At 36.6% G+C, this 18,012-nt stretch overlaps 1 protein-coding gene across 1 annotated transcript in view; it reads left to right on the top strand.

Moving 5' to 3' along the window:
- The first annotated feature begins 4,685 nt into the window (after nt 1-4,685).
- Nucleotides 4,686-18,012, top strand: part of Bltp3b (bridge-like lipid transfer protein family member 3B) — an 87,587-nt gene continuing 74,260 nt past the window's right edge. The window contains exon 1 of the mRNA XM_076854999.2: nt 4,686-4,953. Within this exon, the coding sequence (XP_076711114.2) occupies nt 4,910-4,953 (44 nt within the window). The 5' untranslated portion in view covers nt 4,686-4,909. The remainder of the gene's footprint in view (nt 4,954-18,012) is intronic.

Genomic DNA, 18,012 nt, shown 5'->3' with positions numbered 1-18,012 from the left:
AGAAGTGGTTGAGAACACAGCCTCTAAATTTAAGCTGCTGAATCAAATCCTGGATCTGCCACTAGATGACCTAGACAAGTTACTAACCGCACTGTGCCTCAGTTACCTCATATAAAATGAAATAATATTAACATCCCCTTGAAGAATTGTTTCAGGAAGAGAACATTATAAAAGTCAAGTTATTACTATTATCACTGCCTTTGACCATTGATCATCCTCTATTAACTTGCCTAAGTGGTAAATTCCTTGAAGTTGGGCACTCTATTCTATTGGTATCTATATCCCTTTATATAAAAAAGTTCATTGAAGGCTGGGGCTGTAACTCAATTGCAGAGTCCTTGCCTAGCACGTGTGAGACACTGGGTTTGATCTTTAGCACCACATAAAATAAAATAAACAAATAAAATAAAAACATTTTGTTAAAAAAGAGTTCATTGAATGCTCAATTACATTCAAATTTAGTTATTCTGTTTTCTCCAACTAAATATTAATGTAATAAGATCTCTTCAAACAAATGTACATTATAAATCTTATAGAGCAGTCATTTCATTTGTTTTTTTTTTTTATCTTTTAAAATATAGTCTTTCAATTCTGTCTCTCCTTTTCATCAGCACTTTTTTTTTTGGCTTTTCTCACCACTTTCCTGCTTTTTAATCAAGATTATTCCTGTTTTTGGCTTTAGCTATTATCAAATACGACATGAAACTTAAAACAGAATTTCTACTCTTAAATATAACCTTATAAAGTTTCCACCCACAAATCCTGAGGAATCCTTAGAGAACAAATTTGCACCACATTTTCTCCAAAACTGCTTGATCCACATATACCACTTATCTCAATTATTGGTGTTCCCCAAGATCCACCCATTGCTCCAAGCTAGAAACCTCAATTGCCTTGATTGCTTATCCTTAACTGGATCTCTGGAATCTGTCATTGACCTTCCTCCATCTCTACTTATACTCTCTTATCTCTCACATGAAATAATGCCACCACCTACTCAATGAACTTTCTGTTTCTAATCTCTACTTCATCCTCTGTACTGAAAGAATAATTATCAGTAAATATTTTGCTAAATAAGAAATACAATTGTTTTCTCCAACTCACCCTCCCAGAAGTCTTCATGGCTTGCTACTGCCTATGAAATAATGTTCAGCTATCACATTTATGAAATCTCATCTCCCTCCAACCCATATTATATCAGTGTACTAGTAAAGTTTAACAACTAGATCTCTAGGAGAAAATAAGCCCTGGATTATAGTGTTCATTTGTTTCTATGCCATGAATACTATCATCATGGTTGATTTCAAACTACTGTGAAGTCACCAAACACTGAACTCAGAGTATATAAGTGATGCACATGATTGGTTTTTATGAGCCAGTTGAACTAGCTCTGGCACAAACCATTTAGTAAAAGTTCTGACTCTCTTCACTTTGACACCCTTGCAGATTTTGGCACAAAGAATCTCAAGCATGTAGATTCCACTCTTCAAATATATGTATATTTTGACAGTGTGTCATTTTAAGAGCATTAAAAAATGTAATTTCATATACATAATAATGAATATGTGTTAACTGATTTACATGCATTAAGTCCTCTTAATGCTTGGATCAGACTTATACCTTATCTTGTTGGCTCCTGCATTAATGGATTATTATATGTGTGTGTGTGTGTGTGTGTGTGTGTGTGTGTGTGTGTGTATTTTTTTTTTTTTTTGTACCAGGGATTGAACCCAGTGGCGCTTATACACTGAGCCATATCCTCAGCCCCTTTTTATATTTTATTTAGAGACAGGGTCTCACTGAATTGCTTAGGGCCTAGCTAAATTATTGAGGCTGGCTCTGAACTTGTGATCCTCCTGCCTCAGCCTCCCTAAACTGCTGGGATTATGGGCATGCACCACTGTACCCAGCCTGGTTAATAAATATTGATGTATAATCATTGCATATTTGTATAATAGTTATTCTTTTATTTTTTCAAAATTATACTTTGATAATTGAGTAGCAATTAATAAACTTGTAAATTAATTTAGAAACATTGCTGATTTCATGCTGGTTTTGTGGTATTGTTTATTCTATCAATCCAGAGAGAATAAAAGTGAAATTATTACCATTTTTCACAATGAAAAAGTATTATAATTATTAACTTGTGAGATTCTTCTAAATTATTTTGAAAAGGAACCTGTATATTGTTCTAATGACCTATCACGTATAGCCTTGAACTTTCACACTGTTATCCTTTTTCATAATTGTATTCCATTTGCCAAAATACTCTCTTCTTTCTAGTGAATGGATAACAATAGCTATCATTCTATTGTGTTATGCACTCTTCTAAGTAGTTTTGCTTTATTATCTTGGCTAATCCTCATAATCTCATGGAAGCATATTACATTACAGGGCTCAAAGAGGTTCCACACACTTCCTGTAATCACATAACTAAAAATAATAGGCAGATGGAGTTTCAAATTCAGATCTTTTGGGGGCTGGAGTTGTGACTCTGTGGTAGTGTGCTTCTCTAGCACGCATGGGGCACTGGGTTCTATCCTCAGCACCAAATAAAAATAAAATAGACATGGTGTCCACCTAAAACTAAAAAATAAATTTAAAAATATTTTTAAAAATTCAGCTCTTTGATTTCAGAGTAAATTATTTTTAACAAATTAAAGTGACTCATTCTTATCTTTGAAATACTACCTCCATTGTACATCTGTCTCTAAATGGTCATGCCCTTGCTTCTGATTTTGATAATGATAATGAATAGTAATCTAGCATTTAATAAGTTTACTATATATGAGGCACTTTGTTAAATGATTGGATACTATTAATATTATCTCCACTAAATGAAATAACTGAGGTAGACAAAGAGTAAAGCACTTGTCTGGCACATGTGAGGCACTGAGTTTGATCCTTAGAACCACATAAAAATAAACAAATGATATAAAGGCATGCTGTCCATCTACAACTACTAAAAGATAAATAAATAACTTTTAAAATAAATAAATAAATTTTAAAAAGAGAAGATTAGTTTCACCAATCTCTCTTCTTTATCTTTTAAAATATACAAGTGCTCACTGTGTGTGTGTAAACTAAAACACTTCTAATGTATACAAAGAGCTGCTATGGACCAGGTTATTGTGACAACTAAGAGCCTGGGGGCAAAGAGTGGTTTACAGGCAAGCAGAAAGCTCCTGTCCTGTGTTGATTGTCCATAAAACTGTAGGTAGACCAGTCTATCCAGTTATCACCTGGACCCTCAGGTCATTTTTACTTTATTGTGTTCTATTTTGTTTCACCATTTTGTAGGACAAAATGAAAGGTTCAGCTAGTCTGAAAATGCTTACTGTACCCCATAAACTGAATCAAAGATATTTTGTTTATTCTCTACAGATACAAGTGATCTCCATTAAAATTATTTTCAAGGTAAGAAACAGGAAGTTGACTGAAGCAACAGGTGAGGTCTGGGGCTAAAAAACAGCATCACACTTGAGCATAGGAACTGAGTTCCATGTGGCCTGGCCTGATATTCCCCAGGGCACAGCCAGCTTTAATGAGTCTTCTCTAGGAAGACTCCTGCTATACAAGCTCAAAGGAGTTGTTCCCCATAATAGGGATTTTTAGCAATGAGTTGTTTTTGTGGATCAGAGCTTCCAATTAGTTCAATTTTATTTTTGCAGTTTTTAAAGATTACTTTTTTTTTTTTTTCAAAACCCAAATCTCTGGGATTGCTTTCATTCATAAACAGTATATAATTGAAAGTGGCAAACTCTTTGGTAAACCACTGGTAAGATTTATGGGAAGGTTGTATACTTCATGCAACTCTGTTCTCATTAGTGGGGAAGGGGGGTTCCCCATCATACATGTCAGAGGCTACAGTGTAACTGTTTTGCTAGGTTGCAAATTTTCTGAAAACTGCCTGCACACTAGGTGACCAGCAAAGCTACCTAGATGCATGAACAGCACAATCCCCCCAGCTCCGCCATCTTTCAGTGGACACTAACCTATTTCTTTTTTAATCTCTTTATTTATTTTTGAGCTCTATTATTATTATTATTGCATTACAATTCTTAATGCATCTTTATACCACAATTTATCATATCTCTGACATGATTAAAGTCAGGACAAAACTAATTTTCTCCAGGTTAACACTACTAGAAAATTCCAAAGTCGGAACTTAAATTTGGGGTTTCTCACCTCTGAGTCTACCTTGAAAACTTTTACTTCTCTTAGGACTGGCATATCCAGGGCAAATAATAAATCGCAGTATTTAGCTAAGGAAAGATCTTAGCAAAAGAGAAAAAACAAAACAAAACAAAACAAAACCAGAGGAGGCATATGAACAAAGCCGAGTAGCTCAAAAGAAAAAAGCAAGTAGAGCAATTTGTGGGTCAATTTCTGAGGAAATGAAAACAGAAGTAGTATGTGGAAGGGCAACTCATTGATGGAGGCAGGAACAGAGACCAGAGAGAGCTGAGGAAGGAGTAAAGTCTAAGTAGGTTACGGGGTTGGAGTCTGAGGACCCTGTAAGATAAGGGCAGCTCAGAGTCCGCCGGCAGGTCCAGGAGGCGGGGCGTGGCCTGGGGCTTTCCCCTCCCATCACACGTCGCGTTGGCCCCGCCCCGCGCCCGCCTAGCCCGCGCCTGCCGCGGCACCCCCACCCTCCCCCGGTCTCTTAGGTGATGCTGCAGCCAAGATGGCGCCGGCGGCGGCCGCGGCGGCCTGAGCGTCATGCTCGGGGTTCTCGGCGGCGGCAGCGGCGGCGGCTGTTGGCGTCAGCCGGGGCCTCGAGTCTCTCCTGGGGTGAGCGCTCAAGCGCCTCTCCTCCGGCCGGGTTAGCCCGGGCAGAGAGGAGACGGCCACGGAGTGAGGGGGCTGTGAGGACCAGCAAGAGCTCGGCGCCTCCTGCCTGGGCACCATGGCTGGGATCATCAAGAAACAGATCTTGAAGCACCTCTCCAGGTCAGTGAGCGCCGCGGGCGTGGGGGCCAGTCTGCCTGCGCCCCATCCTGCACTCGAGGCAACCTGCGGCTTCGGGGGCCGTGGGGGCTTGCAGCTTGCTGGAGGCGACCCTGGGGCTGTCCCGCTCCAGTCCGGGCAGAGGTCGCCGCGCCGGATCTCCAGTCGCCTGCGGAGCCCGGGACTGGCTTCGGAGTCCGCCGTGGGTGGGTTCTGTCCCCGGCGAGCTCGTAGAGAAGCGCCGAGGGCGGCGGGGAGCGGCGTGCTGCGGGGGTTGGGGGACGGCTGCGCCCTGGGTGGATTTGACCTAAGCGTCGCCAGGTACCGGGTTGATGTGGTAGGTTCCAACTAGGGTTCGGTGCTTGCCCGTCTCTGAGCAGAGCGGTTCCGTTAACCGAGGGCGTCTGGTGCTGTGTGGACTCTTGGGGCTGAGGCTGTCTTCCCAGTGAAACGTTAACCTTGTGATTGATTGTTCTCCATTCCCCTTACCTGGCGTACCCGTTCTGGTGCATTACAGGGTGTGCCTGTTTGCACAGTTAGGATTTGTTTTAGGTCTAAACGCAGAGTTCCCAGATTTGGCAAGTTCTTTCCAAAGTCATTTTAGTCCCACATCATTCTTACCTAAAGAGCGTTTTTGCTTTCTTTTGCATTTGAGACCCTTAAATTTAGGGCGTTAACAACTGTGTGATTAAACCCTAGACATGTCATTCTTTCCATTTCATAACACAGTTTTAGTCAGAAACATGACTCAGTAAACTGGCAGTTTGTTACTGCTCTGGGTTTCTCCATATTTGTCTCAAGACAAGCTAAATGTAGGATCTTGTTCCAAGTTGGTAACAAGGAAGTCACAGCACTTGGTTAGGATCCCTCTGTAATTTGTTAGCTAATGATTACTTGAAACTGATTTTAGGAAGAGACTCCGGTGTAACCATAGCTTTTTACAGTAAACATAATTCTTGATTTTCCAGATTATTTTATACCACAGGTGATATGTTGGGAAACAAAAACAGTACTTCTGTGATTCAGCAAATATTTTCCTGTCTTGTAACATTAAATATGATATAGTTGTTTTAATGTAGCAAATTAACAACGTTTTTGAATATGTATTTCTTAATATTTTCACTAACTGGAAAGTTTCTTTTAAAATTGCACATATATAGTAAAGTGTTGATCTCTCTTATTTTGGAAGAAGGTTTTCTTTTCTTTCATTATTTAGATACTTTTATCAGATGCCCCACCCCCCTTCTCCTACCTAGTTCCGTAAGAAAATTCCGTAAGACCTGAGAAAATGATTTGAATGCTGTCTCGTTTTTCCACGGGTGATGGTATATAGCTAGTACCACTCTAGATGCCTAGCAAAAATTTGTGTCAATCAATAAGTGTCTTAGAGCATTAGCGTTTAATTCTCCTGTAGTCCATTTGAGAAGGACTCTTGAACCGAAGAGTAATGGCTTACTTCATAAAATACCTATGTATTTAGAATTAAGTCCTTACTTTATTATTATTATTTTTTATTTGTTTTAATTAGTTACACATGAAAGTCCTTGCGTTATAACTTGTATGGCTTTGTGGTAGATAGTGGGGTTCTTTTTTTTGTCTTTTTTGGAACTGGGGGTCGAACCCAGGGCTTTGCGAGTGCAAGGCAGACGCTTTGCCACTGAGCTACATCCCAGCCCGCTTTGTGGTAGATAGTAAAGATGATTTTTTTTTCCAGAAATGAGTTTTTGAATACTTGTATTTTCAGTTATTTTATTTTATACTTCAGAACAGCCTTAGATGACTGAAGAATGTTGCATTCATATTTTTGGTTAACATTGTATTTAGTGGTATTGTTGTTAACTTTCTAAGAAAAAAATAGTTATTGATTAATCTAAAGGCTATTTATAATAGACAAAAAAGGCAAGTGTTGTGATAAATTATATTTATTCTAATAGGAATGAACTTTTGAAATTGTCTGCATCAAGTTTAATTGTATAGATTATCCATTGTCATGAAGATGTCACTATATTGATCTGGTGATCTGGAATACAGTTTAACAGGAAATACTCAAAACAAATAACTTTCTAATAATAGACATCTAGTGTGGCCTGTGGGCACAACCCAGGCACTCTGTCAAAGGAGTCTTTTCCTGACCACACAGTTGAAAATTGTGGGCCCCATGCTTCATCTGTTTTGCTTACTTTTATTTTTTCCTGTAGCACTCATCCTTATCCATCCTAATACATATTTATTTGCTATTTGACACTACTTAAATGAATGTAAACTGCATGAAGGAAGAGATTTTTCTCTTGAGGTTAGTATAAACTAGACACTCAGTAACTATGTTGAATGAATAGTGTGGTTGAGCTGACTTTCCCTCACATTGAGGCAAGACTATATGCTCCCCATATTATCACAGATTTGAAGATGACCAGTTTTCTTGTTTTTTTAAGAAGCAATGGGCAATTAAATCATTAATGAGTTTTGAGTCCTGGAAAAGAAATAAAAAAATGACCTGGTTCTGTAGGATCTTATGTAGGGATTCATCCAGTAAGGAAGAACATTATTTAGAAAACAACAGGAGAGAAGAGAATGCTCACTCTGAGCCTTGATATTGAGGTATAGTAAAATTATGGGATTAAAACTAACATTGTTGATCAGATGTAGGGATTTGAGAAGCTGATTTATTGGAAAAATATGAAAGATAGTTGTACTTGAGAGATTGACAAATGCGCTGAGTAAATGCTGAACTAGTTGAGAAGTATAAATTTATATAAACTGTTCTTTGCCTAATTGTTCTTTAGTATGTATTCCTAGCATCTTTTACATGAATCAAAAGTTTATGTGCTTGAATAATCTCATTGGAGGACAGGGAGTGTGTTTGAGGGAGAAGAAGGTTAGAGAAGTTACATTTAAAAAATATTTTTAGTTATAGATGGACACAATACCTTTATTGATTTATTTTTATGTGGGGCTGAAAGTTGAACCCAGTGCCTCACCTGTGCTAGGCAAGTGCTCTACCACTGAATTACAACCCCAGCCTGAGAAATTACATTTTTAAGAGAAGTGGAACAGGAAAATACTTTGAAGGAGAAATTACCCAGATCCTTTATACTAGATCAGCAGAGGGTATGTGTTTGAGGTTTTCTTTATTTAAAAAAAATTTTTTTTTAGTTGTCAGTGGACCTTTATATTTTATTTATTTATTTATTTATTTATTGTGAAGTTCTAAGAATCAAACCCAATGCCTCAACATGCTAGACAGGGGCTCTACTACTGAAATACAACCCCAGCCCTGTTGGAGGCTTTTCTAAGAGATTTTTTTTTTCCCCCACAAAGGAGTAGAAAGTTTTTTTAAAAAAAAAAATTAAAAAGTTGAGGCTGGGGATATGGCTCAAGTGGTAGCATGCTCGCCTGGCATGCATTCGGCCTGGGTTCGATCCTCAGCACCACATACAAACAAAGATGTTGTGTCCCCCGAAAACTAAAAAATAAATATTAAAAAATTCTCTCTCTCTCTGTCTCTCTCTCTTTAAAAAAGAAAAGTTATAGCAAATGTAAGAAAGGAAATAGGAGTGGGAGCGACATTTCAGGTCAAGATCTTCATATCTATTACTTGGTGTGTGTTTATACATGTGTGTATAGGTATGTTTTCAGGTCATATGTTAAGCTGGACCGTGAAAGTGGTAGGGAAGATTCAGATACAAATCTTCTTCTCATTCCCTTGGCCTCAGGGCATTCTGTGCTATCTCTACATAAGGTTTTCTGGGAACTGGGAATTGGCTGCTAGGACATAAATTCAAGTGCATGGATGGAATCTGTATAGTTTAAAGCAGTGATTGTCAACCACAGGCAGTTTTGCCCTTCGGGGGACATTTGTCAATGGTTTGGGGGGAGGTAATGGCGGATTGAACTCAGGGCACTGGACCACTGAGCCACATCCCCAGCCCTATTTTATATTTTATTTAGAGACAGGGTCTCACTGAGTTGCTTTAGCATATTGCTTTTGCTGAGGCTGGCTTTGAACTTGTGTTCCTCCTGCCTCAGCTTCCTGAGCCATTGAGATTATAGTCATGTGCCACCAGGCCCAGCTTGGAGACTTTTTTTTTTTTTTTTATTGTCATGACTTAGAGGGGTGGTACTATGGGCATCTACTATTGGTAGAGGCCAGGGATGCTGCTAAATATCCTATAATGCATAGCACAGTTCCCTGCAATAACAAATTTTTGGCTCAAATGTCAGTATAATTTAGATGATTGAAAAACTGGTTTAAAGTATACAGATGTGTATCAAATGATTGAGCTAGGACATTTTTCTAGTTAAGCTTATATTGTCTGCAAACAACAGAAACCTGAAATATTTAAAAAGTTATTGTGGTAGGTCACAGAATCAAAGGAAGATCTCAATGGCAAATCAAGAGAAGGGCAGGAACCATCCAACTCCTGAAAACTCATTGAAAGAATTCCTGAACCTTCCTCTTGGAGCAGGGTTTCTGAATCTCAGTATTATTGACATTTGGTCTAGATAATTCTTTGTTGTGGAGGGCTGTTCTGTCTATTATAGGATGTTTAATGCTTCTAGACATTGCCAAACATCCACTGGAGGACAAAATTGCTCCTGATTGAGAACCACAATTGAGAGATGCTGACCCATCTCTCAAAATTCCTAGTCTCTGATCTCTCCTGTCAAATATCAGATTCCTGGGACAGGAATTCTATGTGACCCAGTTCTGTCTATTCCTAGATCAATTAACAATGGCAAAGGGATGTACAACAAAGGTATGGTTATGGTCAGAATTATTTTGAGTCAAGGTTGCTGCTTTGCTTGTATCTGTAATAGTGAAGTAAATTAGATTCCAGGATCCTCATTTGCTATGTTAAGGAAATTGAACTTACTCCCTGAGTTGGAGAGTGACTGCTAATTAAAAGAATTCCAGATAAAAGAGTGATATGATCAGTATAGAAGTCTGGTTTTTGGAATATAGGGTTCAGGAGCAACATCAGGTGAAAATATAGAGCCTTCAAGTAACTCAAGTAGAAAACTAATGTATTGGTAGGATATTGATGTCTTTCAGAATTCATAGGAAAGTCGGAGAATGAGAGTTGGAAAGGATTGGATCCAGACCTGTTCCAAAGATGGTCTCGATATGACTTGTTCTGTAAACTAGGAGGAAGGAATAAATAGAAGGAGCAGGTGGCTGAGAAGACCACTGAATGTTCAGAATATTCTTGTGGAGATAAGTAAGGGTTGCAGGATTTTGTGACTGAATGGCAGTGTGATTAAAGTATAGAGTACCTCACAAGGTGTTGGTAGGATGGGCCTCTAAAGGAAAGAGGAGAGAAGATACCATCTGGAGAAAAAAGGAAAGAACCTCAAAGAATTGCAAATGCTATCCAGGTAGAAGAGCAGTAGCGAAAAGAAATGAGAGTTTGCAGGGATTGGAGTTTTTGTCTAAAAGTGTCATCTTGAAGCTTTAAGATTTTAGAGGCCAAAATCAGCCTAGTTTGCTCAGACATGGCCATGGAAGTAAGTTGCTAAAGAGAAGTTTGAGTGCATGTAATCGGAAATGAATATTGCGAGGTCTATAAATATCATTGTGACATAGAGTCGTCTGTTGCTTATACTGTCAAATAATAATTTCATGTCATTATTTAAAGGCTGATTATTCACATGCTTCACTTTTATGGTAAAACTTAATAAATAAATAATTTTTGAGAATGTATCTATTTCAGGTTTTTAAGCACTTGCATGTGCCAAATATTGGGAATTAGGGATACAAGGATGGGTAAGTCTCAGCTCTTGGGAAATTTCAGTAATTCTATTTTGGTATGAGAAGCATGAGTAGGATCACTAACTATAGCTATTTCTAAACTGTCCTGCCATATGAAATTTGTGAGATGAGTTTACTTAGAGTAGGCAACTGGGAAAAAAATTGAGTTAAGTATTGCTTTTTGGATTATAAGTAAATTGGTCATGGTTGTTTTGTTTTTTGGTTCCAAGAATTTAACCCAGAAGTTCTTAACCACTTAGCCATATCCCCAGCCCCTTTTTAAATTGTTTTTTATTGAGACAGGGTCTCTTTAGGTTGCTAAGTTGCTGAGGCTAGCTTTGAACTTGGGATCCTCCTGCCTCAGCCTCCCTAGCTGCTATGATTACAGGTGAGTCCTACCATGTTGGGCAGTTTGGGGTTTGTTTTAGAGTAAATTTTGGTTTCTTTAAATTGACATTTTCCAGAATTTCTAATAACATGGATTTTACACTAGATATATTAGTTGTTTAACACATAATTTACTCAGTGCCTGCTTTATGCAATACTGCTCCAGAGTGCTATGGATATAGCAGTTAACAAACTAGTCAAAAATCTCTACTCTTGTGTTTACATTTTAATTAGAGGAGGAAGACAGTAAGTCAATAAGTGAAATACATAATATATCAATTTGTGTTAAGTACTTTTGGAAAAAATAACAAAGGGAAAGGGGATAGGAAGTTCAGGAAGGTAGAAATGGAGTTTGTGGTGTTTTTTACATTTTTTATTGGTGCATTATAGTTGTACATAATGGTGGGATTTGTTCTTATATAGAGTTTGCGGTTTTAAATTTGGTGATTGGGAGTGCTGAATTGAGAGGGTATTATTTGGGAAGAGAACTGAAAGAGGTGGTGGGAGCAAATGCAAAGGGTCTTGAGGTGGGAGAGCCTGTCATTTTTTAAATATACCAAGCCTCTACTATAGGTGGAGTGAAGAGGGATAAAGAAGAGATCAAAAAGAATACGAAGGCCAGATAATGTGGGAATTCATAATGACTTTGACTTTGACTCTGAGTGAAATTGGAAGCTACTGGAAGCCTGTCAGCCGAAGATCACCGTGGCAGCAGTGTGGGAAATAGGACAAGGGCAAAAACAGTAGGCCAAAGATGAGATTATTAACTAATCAAGTTACTGGTACCAAGGTAGATGATACCAGTATCATGTTGAAATAGTTTTTAGATACACTTTGAAGATAGAGCCAGGATTGACCTACAGAGGTGAATTGAGAGAACAATAGTGAATGACTTCAAAGATTTTCACATTAAGCAACTGACAAGATGAAATTGCAATTTACTAAACTAGAGAAGACTGCAGAAGAACCAAGCTTATGGGAAAACTCGAGTTCAATTTTGGATACATTAATTTGGGTGAATATTAGGTTATCTAAATGGAGACGTTCTCCCTTTTTATTTGTGATGTGATTTAGAATAAAGGTTTTAGTTTGGCAACAACAATGGCAGTGTTTTTGTGTGGTCATCCCTTGCATTGTACAGTAAGTAATTACTACAGTGAATTGTGAGTTGAGGGATGCTCTGAAGAATAGTATATACAAATATCTGAAATAGAACAGGACTTTGTTTATTTCACATTAATTTCCAACTAGAACCAGATTTTGATTATTATAAAAGTTATTTTCATATTGATTTGAAAACTTCAAGCGAAATGAGAATTGAATACTTGCTCTAGTACATGTTGTAATATTACCTCTTAGAATCAGAAGGGATCTATTTCTCTATCAGTGAAGGAGATTATTAAAATGTTAAGATTTGTCTTTTACCTGAGGTCTGACAGATAATGCTGAGTGGTAAAGCTACTGGTCCACTATCATTTTATTTGATTTTTCTCTTCTGCCGGTTTAGGTTATTGTATCCACCTAACAGTTTTCTTTTCTTTTTGGTACCCGGGATTGAACTCAGGGGCACTGACCCACTGAGCCGTATCCCCAGCCCTATTTTGTATTTTGTTTAGAGACAGGGTCTCACTGAGTTGCTTAGTGCCTCACCATCACTGAGGCAGGCTTTGAACTCATGATCCTCCTAAGCATCTGGGATTACTGGCGTGCGCAACTGTACCCAGCTCAGTTTGCTTTTCTTGTACTGAATATCAGCACTCTACTGTTACTCCTGTATGGTGTTTTACCATCCTCTGCTGCATATCCTTTACAAGATGATTATAGTCCTAAGCTCTGTAACCTTTTGAAGTTAGAGGACCATAATATTTTGACTCAGCAATTCCTTGAAGTTCAGAAACATAATTTCTTCATTTCTTTTTACTTGGATAATTTTATTTTTTGCAGTATTACACTTTGCCTTAGTACTGCAGTTTCCAGTCTAAGCTCTTATTTAATAAGTTAATCTTTTATCAATTATATATGCTTACAGTTATGCATATTACATAGACAGTATTATGCATTGCTATTTAACAGTGGGTACTGGTAATTGAAGTTCAGTTTGCTGTAAATACAAGTAGAAGACTTTGTTTCTGTGAGTGAAAAATAAGGAGTTATATTGACACCAAGCTTTTTGTTTTTCATTTTTTATTGGTGCATTTTACTTGTCCATAATGGTGGAATTTGTTACATATTCGTATATGCACACAATATAATAGTATATTTTGGTCAGTATCATTTCCAAGTATTTTTCCTTTCCCTCCTCATGGTCCCTTTCTTGTACTCTACTGATGTCCTTTTGCTTTTCATGAGATTCTCCTAACCTTTCTTTCCCTTTTTCTTCTCCAGCTTCCCAAAACATAATCCTTGACCTGCTGATTTTGGCTTAACATAATGCAATTTAATTTCATTTTTTCTTTATGGCTCAGTAAAATTCCATTGTGAATATGTGCCACATTTTCTTTATCTAGTCATCCTTATGAACGCCTTGGCTGGTTTCATAGTTTGGCTATTGTAAGTTGTACTGCTATAAACATGGGTATGCATGTATTACTACAGTATGATGACTGTAATTCTTCAGGATAAATACTGAGGAGTCAACACCCAAGTTATTAAAATAAAATTGAGAACTGAAGCCAGTATGACTCAGGATATAATAATTTATTGTTTATTTGATTTTTCAGACTTTATATTTACCGATAGTTCATCTGAGAACTCATTGACCTATTTTGAGATGTCTTGTCACCAAGGTGAATGTTGTATATAATTTTCAAATCTCTATATTAATCTTTTGAGGCTTGATTTTATCTTTATATGTATGTACCCTTTTTCTACTTAAAAATACTATTAAGAAAGAGATGTCTAAAAAGAACAAATAAAAAATTTTTAAAAAGAAAGATCTCTCAGGAGCCACATCTCTATTATGTTTATATACTCTTTCTATCTAAAAATACTATTAAGAAAGAGATCTCTCAGAGGAGCCCCACCTGGGTTCAGGGAACACCAATGCATTTTTCCAGGCTAGTGTGCTTCCAGACTAATGTGTCTGACAGTTGCCTCCCTCAGCAGGGCTGTGCTTGTGGTCCTAGTGCCCACTAGTGCCAACTAGAGTAGATGTGCCAAATCTGAAACCAATTGTTTTGTGCTTCCAGCAGTGTTGTTATGATGGCCACTTTGAGGAGAGGCCCCAAGGAGGCTCATCAGTATGATAGAATAACAAATGGTTCTCTCTCCTGTTTTTTTTGTTTTAATAATTTTTTAAAATGCTGTTTTTTTACACCATTCTCTTGGTAGTTATTTAAAGCTTAAATTGGCATTGTCTTAAAGTGTAAAAGGCATTTCTTGCCTCAACATTCAACTTACAATTAAATACAAAGGAATCCGTCCTGGGCCAGTTCAATTAGTTGTAAATTCATCCAGTTTTAATTAAAAATTTTTAAAATATTTATTTATTTATTTATTTATTTTTTTTATTTGTAGGTGGACACAATACTTTTATTTTGTTTATTTATATGTGGTGCTGAGGATCACACCCAGGGCCTCACATGTGCTAGGCAAGTACTCTACTGCTGAACCTCAACCCCAGCCCACTGTTTTAATTTTTATGCACCCTAATGAGCAAATGAATTCAAATTTAAAATTCTTTAAAGCACATGTATTATGCCAGGCATAGTGGCCCACACCTATAATCTCAGCTACTTGGGAGACTGAGGCAGGAGGATATCAAGTTTGAGACCAGTCTGGGCTACTTAGCAAGAAAGACCCTGTCTCAAAATTTTAAAAGGAGCTTAGGATGTATCTGGGCATCCATGGGTTCGATCCCCAGTAGTAGAAAGAAACAATTCTTGTTATTGTAACAAGAATAGTTATGTATTAACACTGAAGATTTTGATAGAGATTGACTTATTTTTCAAAAAAGAAAGAAAAGGATCTCTGGCTTTTTATTTTTTATTTTTTTGCCACTGCTTAGCATAGCTTTGGATGTTGTTTTCTTCCACTCTTGTCTATTTATAAATCCATTTTTTTTGTTATTAAGAATTAATATTTAGGAGTACCTTAGTGATACCAGAAAATTTGGTGATTTTAAAATTTGATAAAACAATAGGTTAGATATTGAGTTTCTTTCTCAAACATTTACTTCTGCTGTGAAGCAACTTTATATATAACTGAGATATACTATAAAAAGGGACAACCAAAAAATATGAGCTTTATCTTATTATCTCCATTGATAGGTTGTTCATTTATTTTTTTTCCTACCAGTACTTATGGAAAGTTCTATAGGATTACAAGAAAATTAAGGTATATGAATGCTTTATGGAAACATTTTGGTAGATGAGTCAATAAATAGAATTAAAGACAGAATATAAGTCTTATGAGAGGGTTAAAGCAAAATACTATATTCAACTTTTTCTTTTTAATTGTTTTATACCTTTATTTACTTATTTTATGTGGTGCTGAGGATCAAACCTAGCGCCACAAGCGTGCTAGGCAAGCATTCTACCGCTGAGCCCACTATATTCAACTTTTAACAGGAGAGATCATGAGACAAAGGTGGTCTGTTAGATTAGCTTGTAAAGAAATAATGAAATAAAATCACATAAATGACTTGAGGATAGAAATAGATAGTCATTAAATTTGTTTGACTAGGGCATGCATACAAAATAATTATGTAAGGCAAATATGTAGAGTAGTTAAGGGAATTTTTTTAAGTTTATTCAGTTTGCTAGAGATTGTATTTTCCAATACTGTACTTTTTTCCCTTTTTCCCCCCACCTGTATTTTATTGTCTTACTTTCTGTAGCCAGATTGTCTGCATTCCTTCATGAAAGGCCATTGTGTCTCAGACTTCAATTTTAACTAAGTTAGTCTTTGCTAATCTCCTTCATTTTAAAACTCATTTAGGTTTTAAAATATATATATATATATATTTTTTTTAAATCAAAACGATTCTTCATTTTTGTTAGTTCTGTTGATTGTCATCTCTTTAAGGGCAGAATCACCTTCATAAGCTTTAAATTACAAGGGCAGTGTCTGTGCTTCTTTGTTCACCACAGTATGTTTAGCATCCATGTTATGTAGAAGTTGTTCAAAAACATTTGAACCGGCTGGAGAAATAAATTTGTTCTACTGCTTTGACGTCCATGGAATTCATAGGACATATATTGGTTGCCCTACATACATTTTTGGCACGTTTAAAAAGTTGACTTATATCCAAAAAATTTAAATGTTTTTTTCCTAGAAAATACTATAGTTCTTTAATACATTTTGAGTATATATAATCTTTTATTGTATCTTTCTTTGGCTTATGGATTATTTTTCATAGGTAATTTTGTACCTCAATTTTCTCAGAAATGAGGATTATAATATTAATTGAGGCTCTTGGCAGTTAAATTGATGTGCTAATTTGTATTTGTAGGTTGCTTGTTTTGAAGAGTGCCAATCTTAATTGATTTCATTTAGTGTTAAACTAGATACTTCATCCTTTACACAATTTGTATACAAAATAGCTATTTCATTTTCATTGATTAAAATTTTAATGAAAAATTCTTTTAAAAATATGAATGTAATACAGTAATAGTAATACCAGTGGTAGACAGAAAATCCTAAATGGTTAATTCATCTTAGCTATGTATGCAGTGTTTGCCTTTGGTTAATCCAGTATGAAATACAACTGTATTTTTTAAAGTGCATCACAGCTAAATATTTTTATCATATCATTCCTTTCCTCTCCCTTTCCTTAAACTTGCTCCCTTCTGTGCCCCCTGTGTACCCACCCATTCCCTGCAGCGTTCCCTGCTGGCTGTGGTGGAGATTGATGTGCTGTGAATTGCATAATCACCTAAATGAGTACCAGAAGAGTCTAAGAAACCCTGGCAACTGACTACTTGCTTTCATCAGGAATAGGGACCTTTTGTCTGAATTTCCTGCCCTCAGGTAATACTTATATTCCCCATTCTTCTTTTTTTCCTTCTGTAAATGCAAGCACTTACTATTCGTGCCCCCACCCCCACCATCATGATACTTTGAGAATTTTTCTGATTTCACTTTCTTTACTAGGTAGCTCTAAGCTCATGTAATCTTTTTAAAAAAAAAGACTTCTCTAGGTTTGGTAAGCACTTAAAGTTGTAACCAGTTCTTTCTGATGTTGCAAGGGAGAATTTTATAATTTACAGCCAGCTATTTGGAAATAGTAATTGGTATTTGATCTACTATAATAGGTAAGGTTTCATGGTCTATTATAATTAGTGAGATCTGAAGGCTTTTTTGGTAATGAGGATGTTTTAAGCAATTCTCTCATTCATCATTGAAGGACTCAAGAGTTTATTTTGTGTGTTTAATATTAATTATAATCTTTGTCATAGAGGTTGAAATAAGACAACAGTAGTGCAAATGGGATTCATTTTTGTGGAATGTAAGGGTTTCCCATCATTTTGTTCTTCTCCCCTTCCCTGATCCCTTTAAAAATTCATTTCCAGGGAAAGCAATTTTTATGTTATAAAACCAAACTCAGGAAAATAGTGCTGAATTTCTTTTAACATGGGATTCAAAGAAAAACTCGAAACTCATATCATTGAACACTTATAATCCTTAGGAAATTAATCTACATAAATACTTTGAACCTTTTCTGAAAGTCTTGTAAATAAATTGTTAATTAAAAACTAACTGTTGGCTGTGGTGTAGCTCAGAGGCAGAACACTTGTATAGCATATTTGAGGCCCTAAGTTTGACCCCCAGCACTGTAAAATAAAAGTAATCATGAGTGAAATAATGCAACTCATTTTATACTTATCCTAGGGGTAATGGAATGGTTGATAAACTTGTTGCCTATGCTAACTAAAAGTAGTACAATGACCTAAACATTGTTTTCCATTCTTGTGTGCCTTAATTCC

This window comes from Callospermophilus lateralis, chromosome 4, assembly GCF_048772815.1.
Source record: "Callospermophilus lateralis isolate mCalLat2 chromosome 4, mCalLat2.hap1, whole genome shotgun sequence".
In the NCBI taxonomy this organism is placed as follows: domain Eukaryota; kingdom Metazoa; phylum Chordata; class Mammalia; order Rodentia; family Sciuridae; genus Callospermophilus; species Callospermophilus lateralis.
This window is presented reverse-complemented; position numbering and strand designations above follow the sequence as displayed.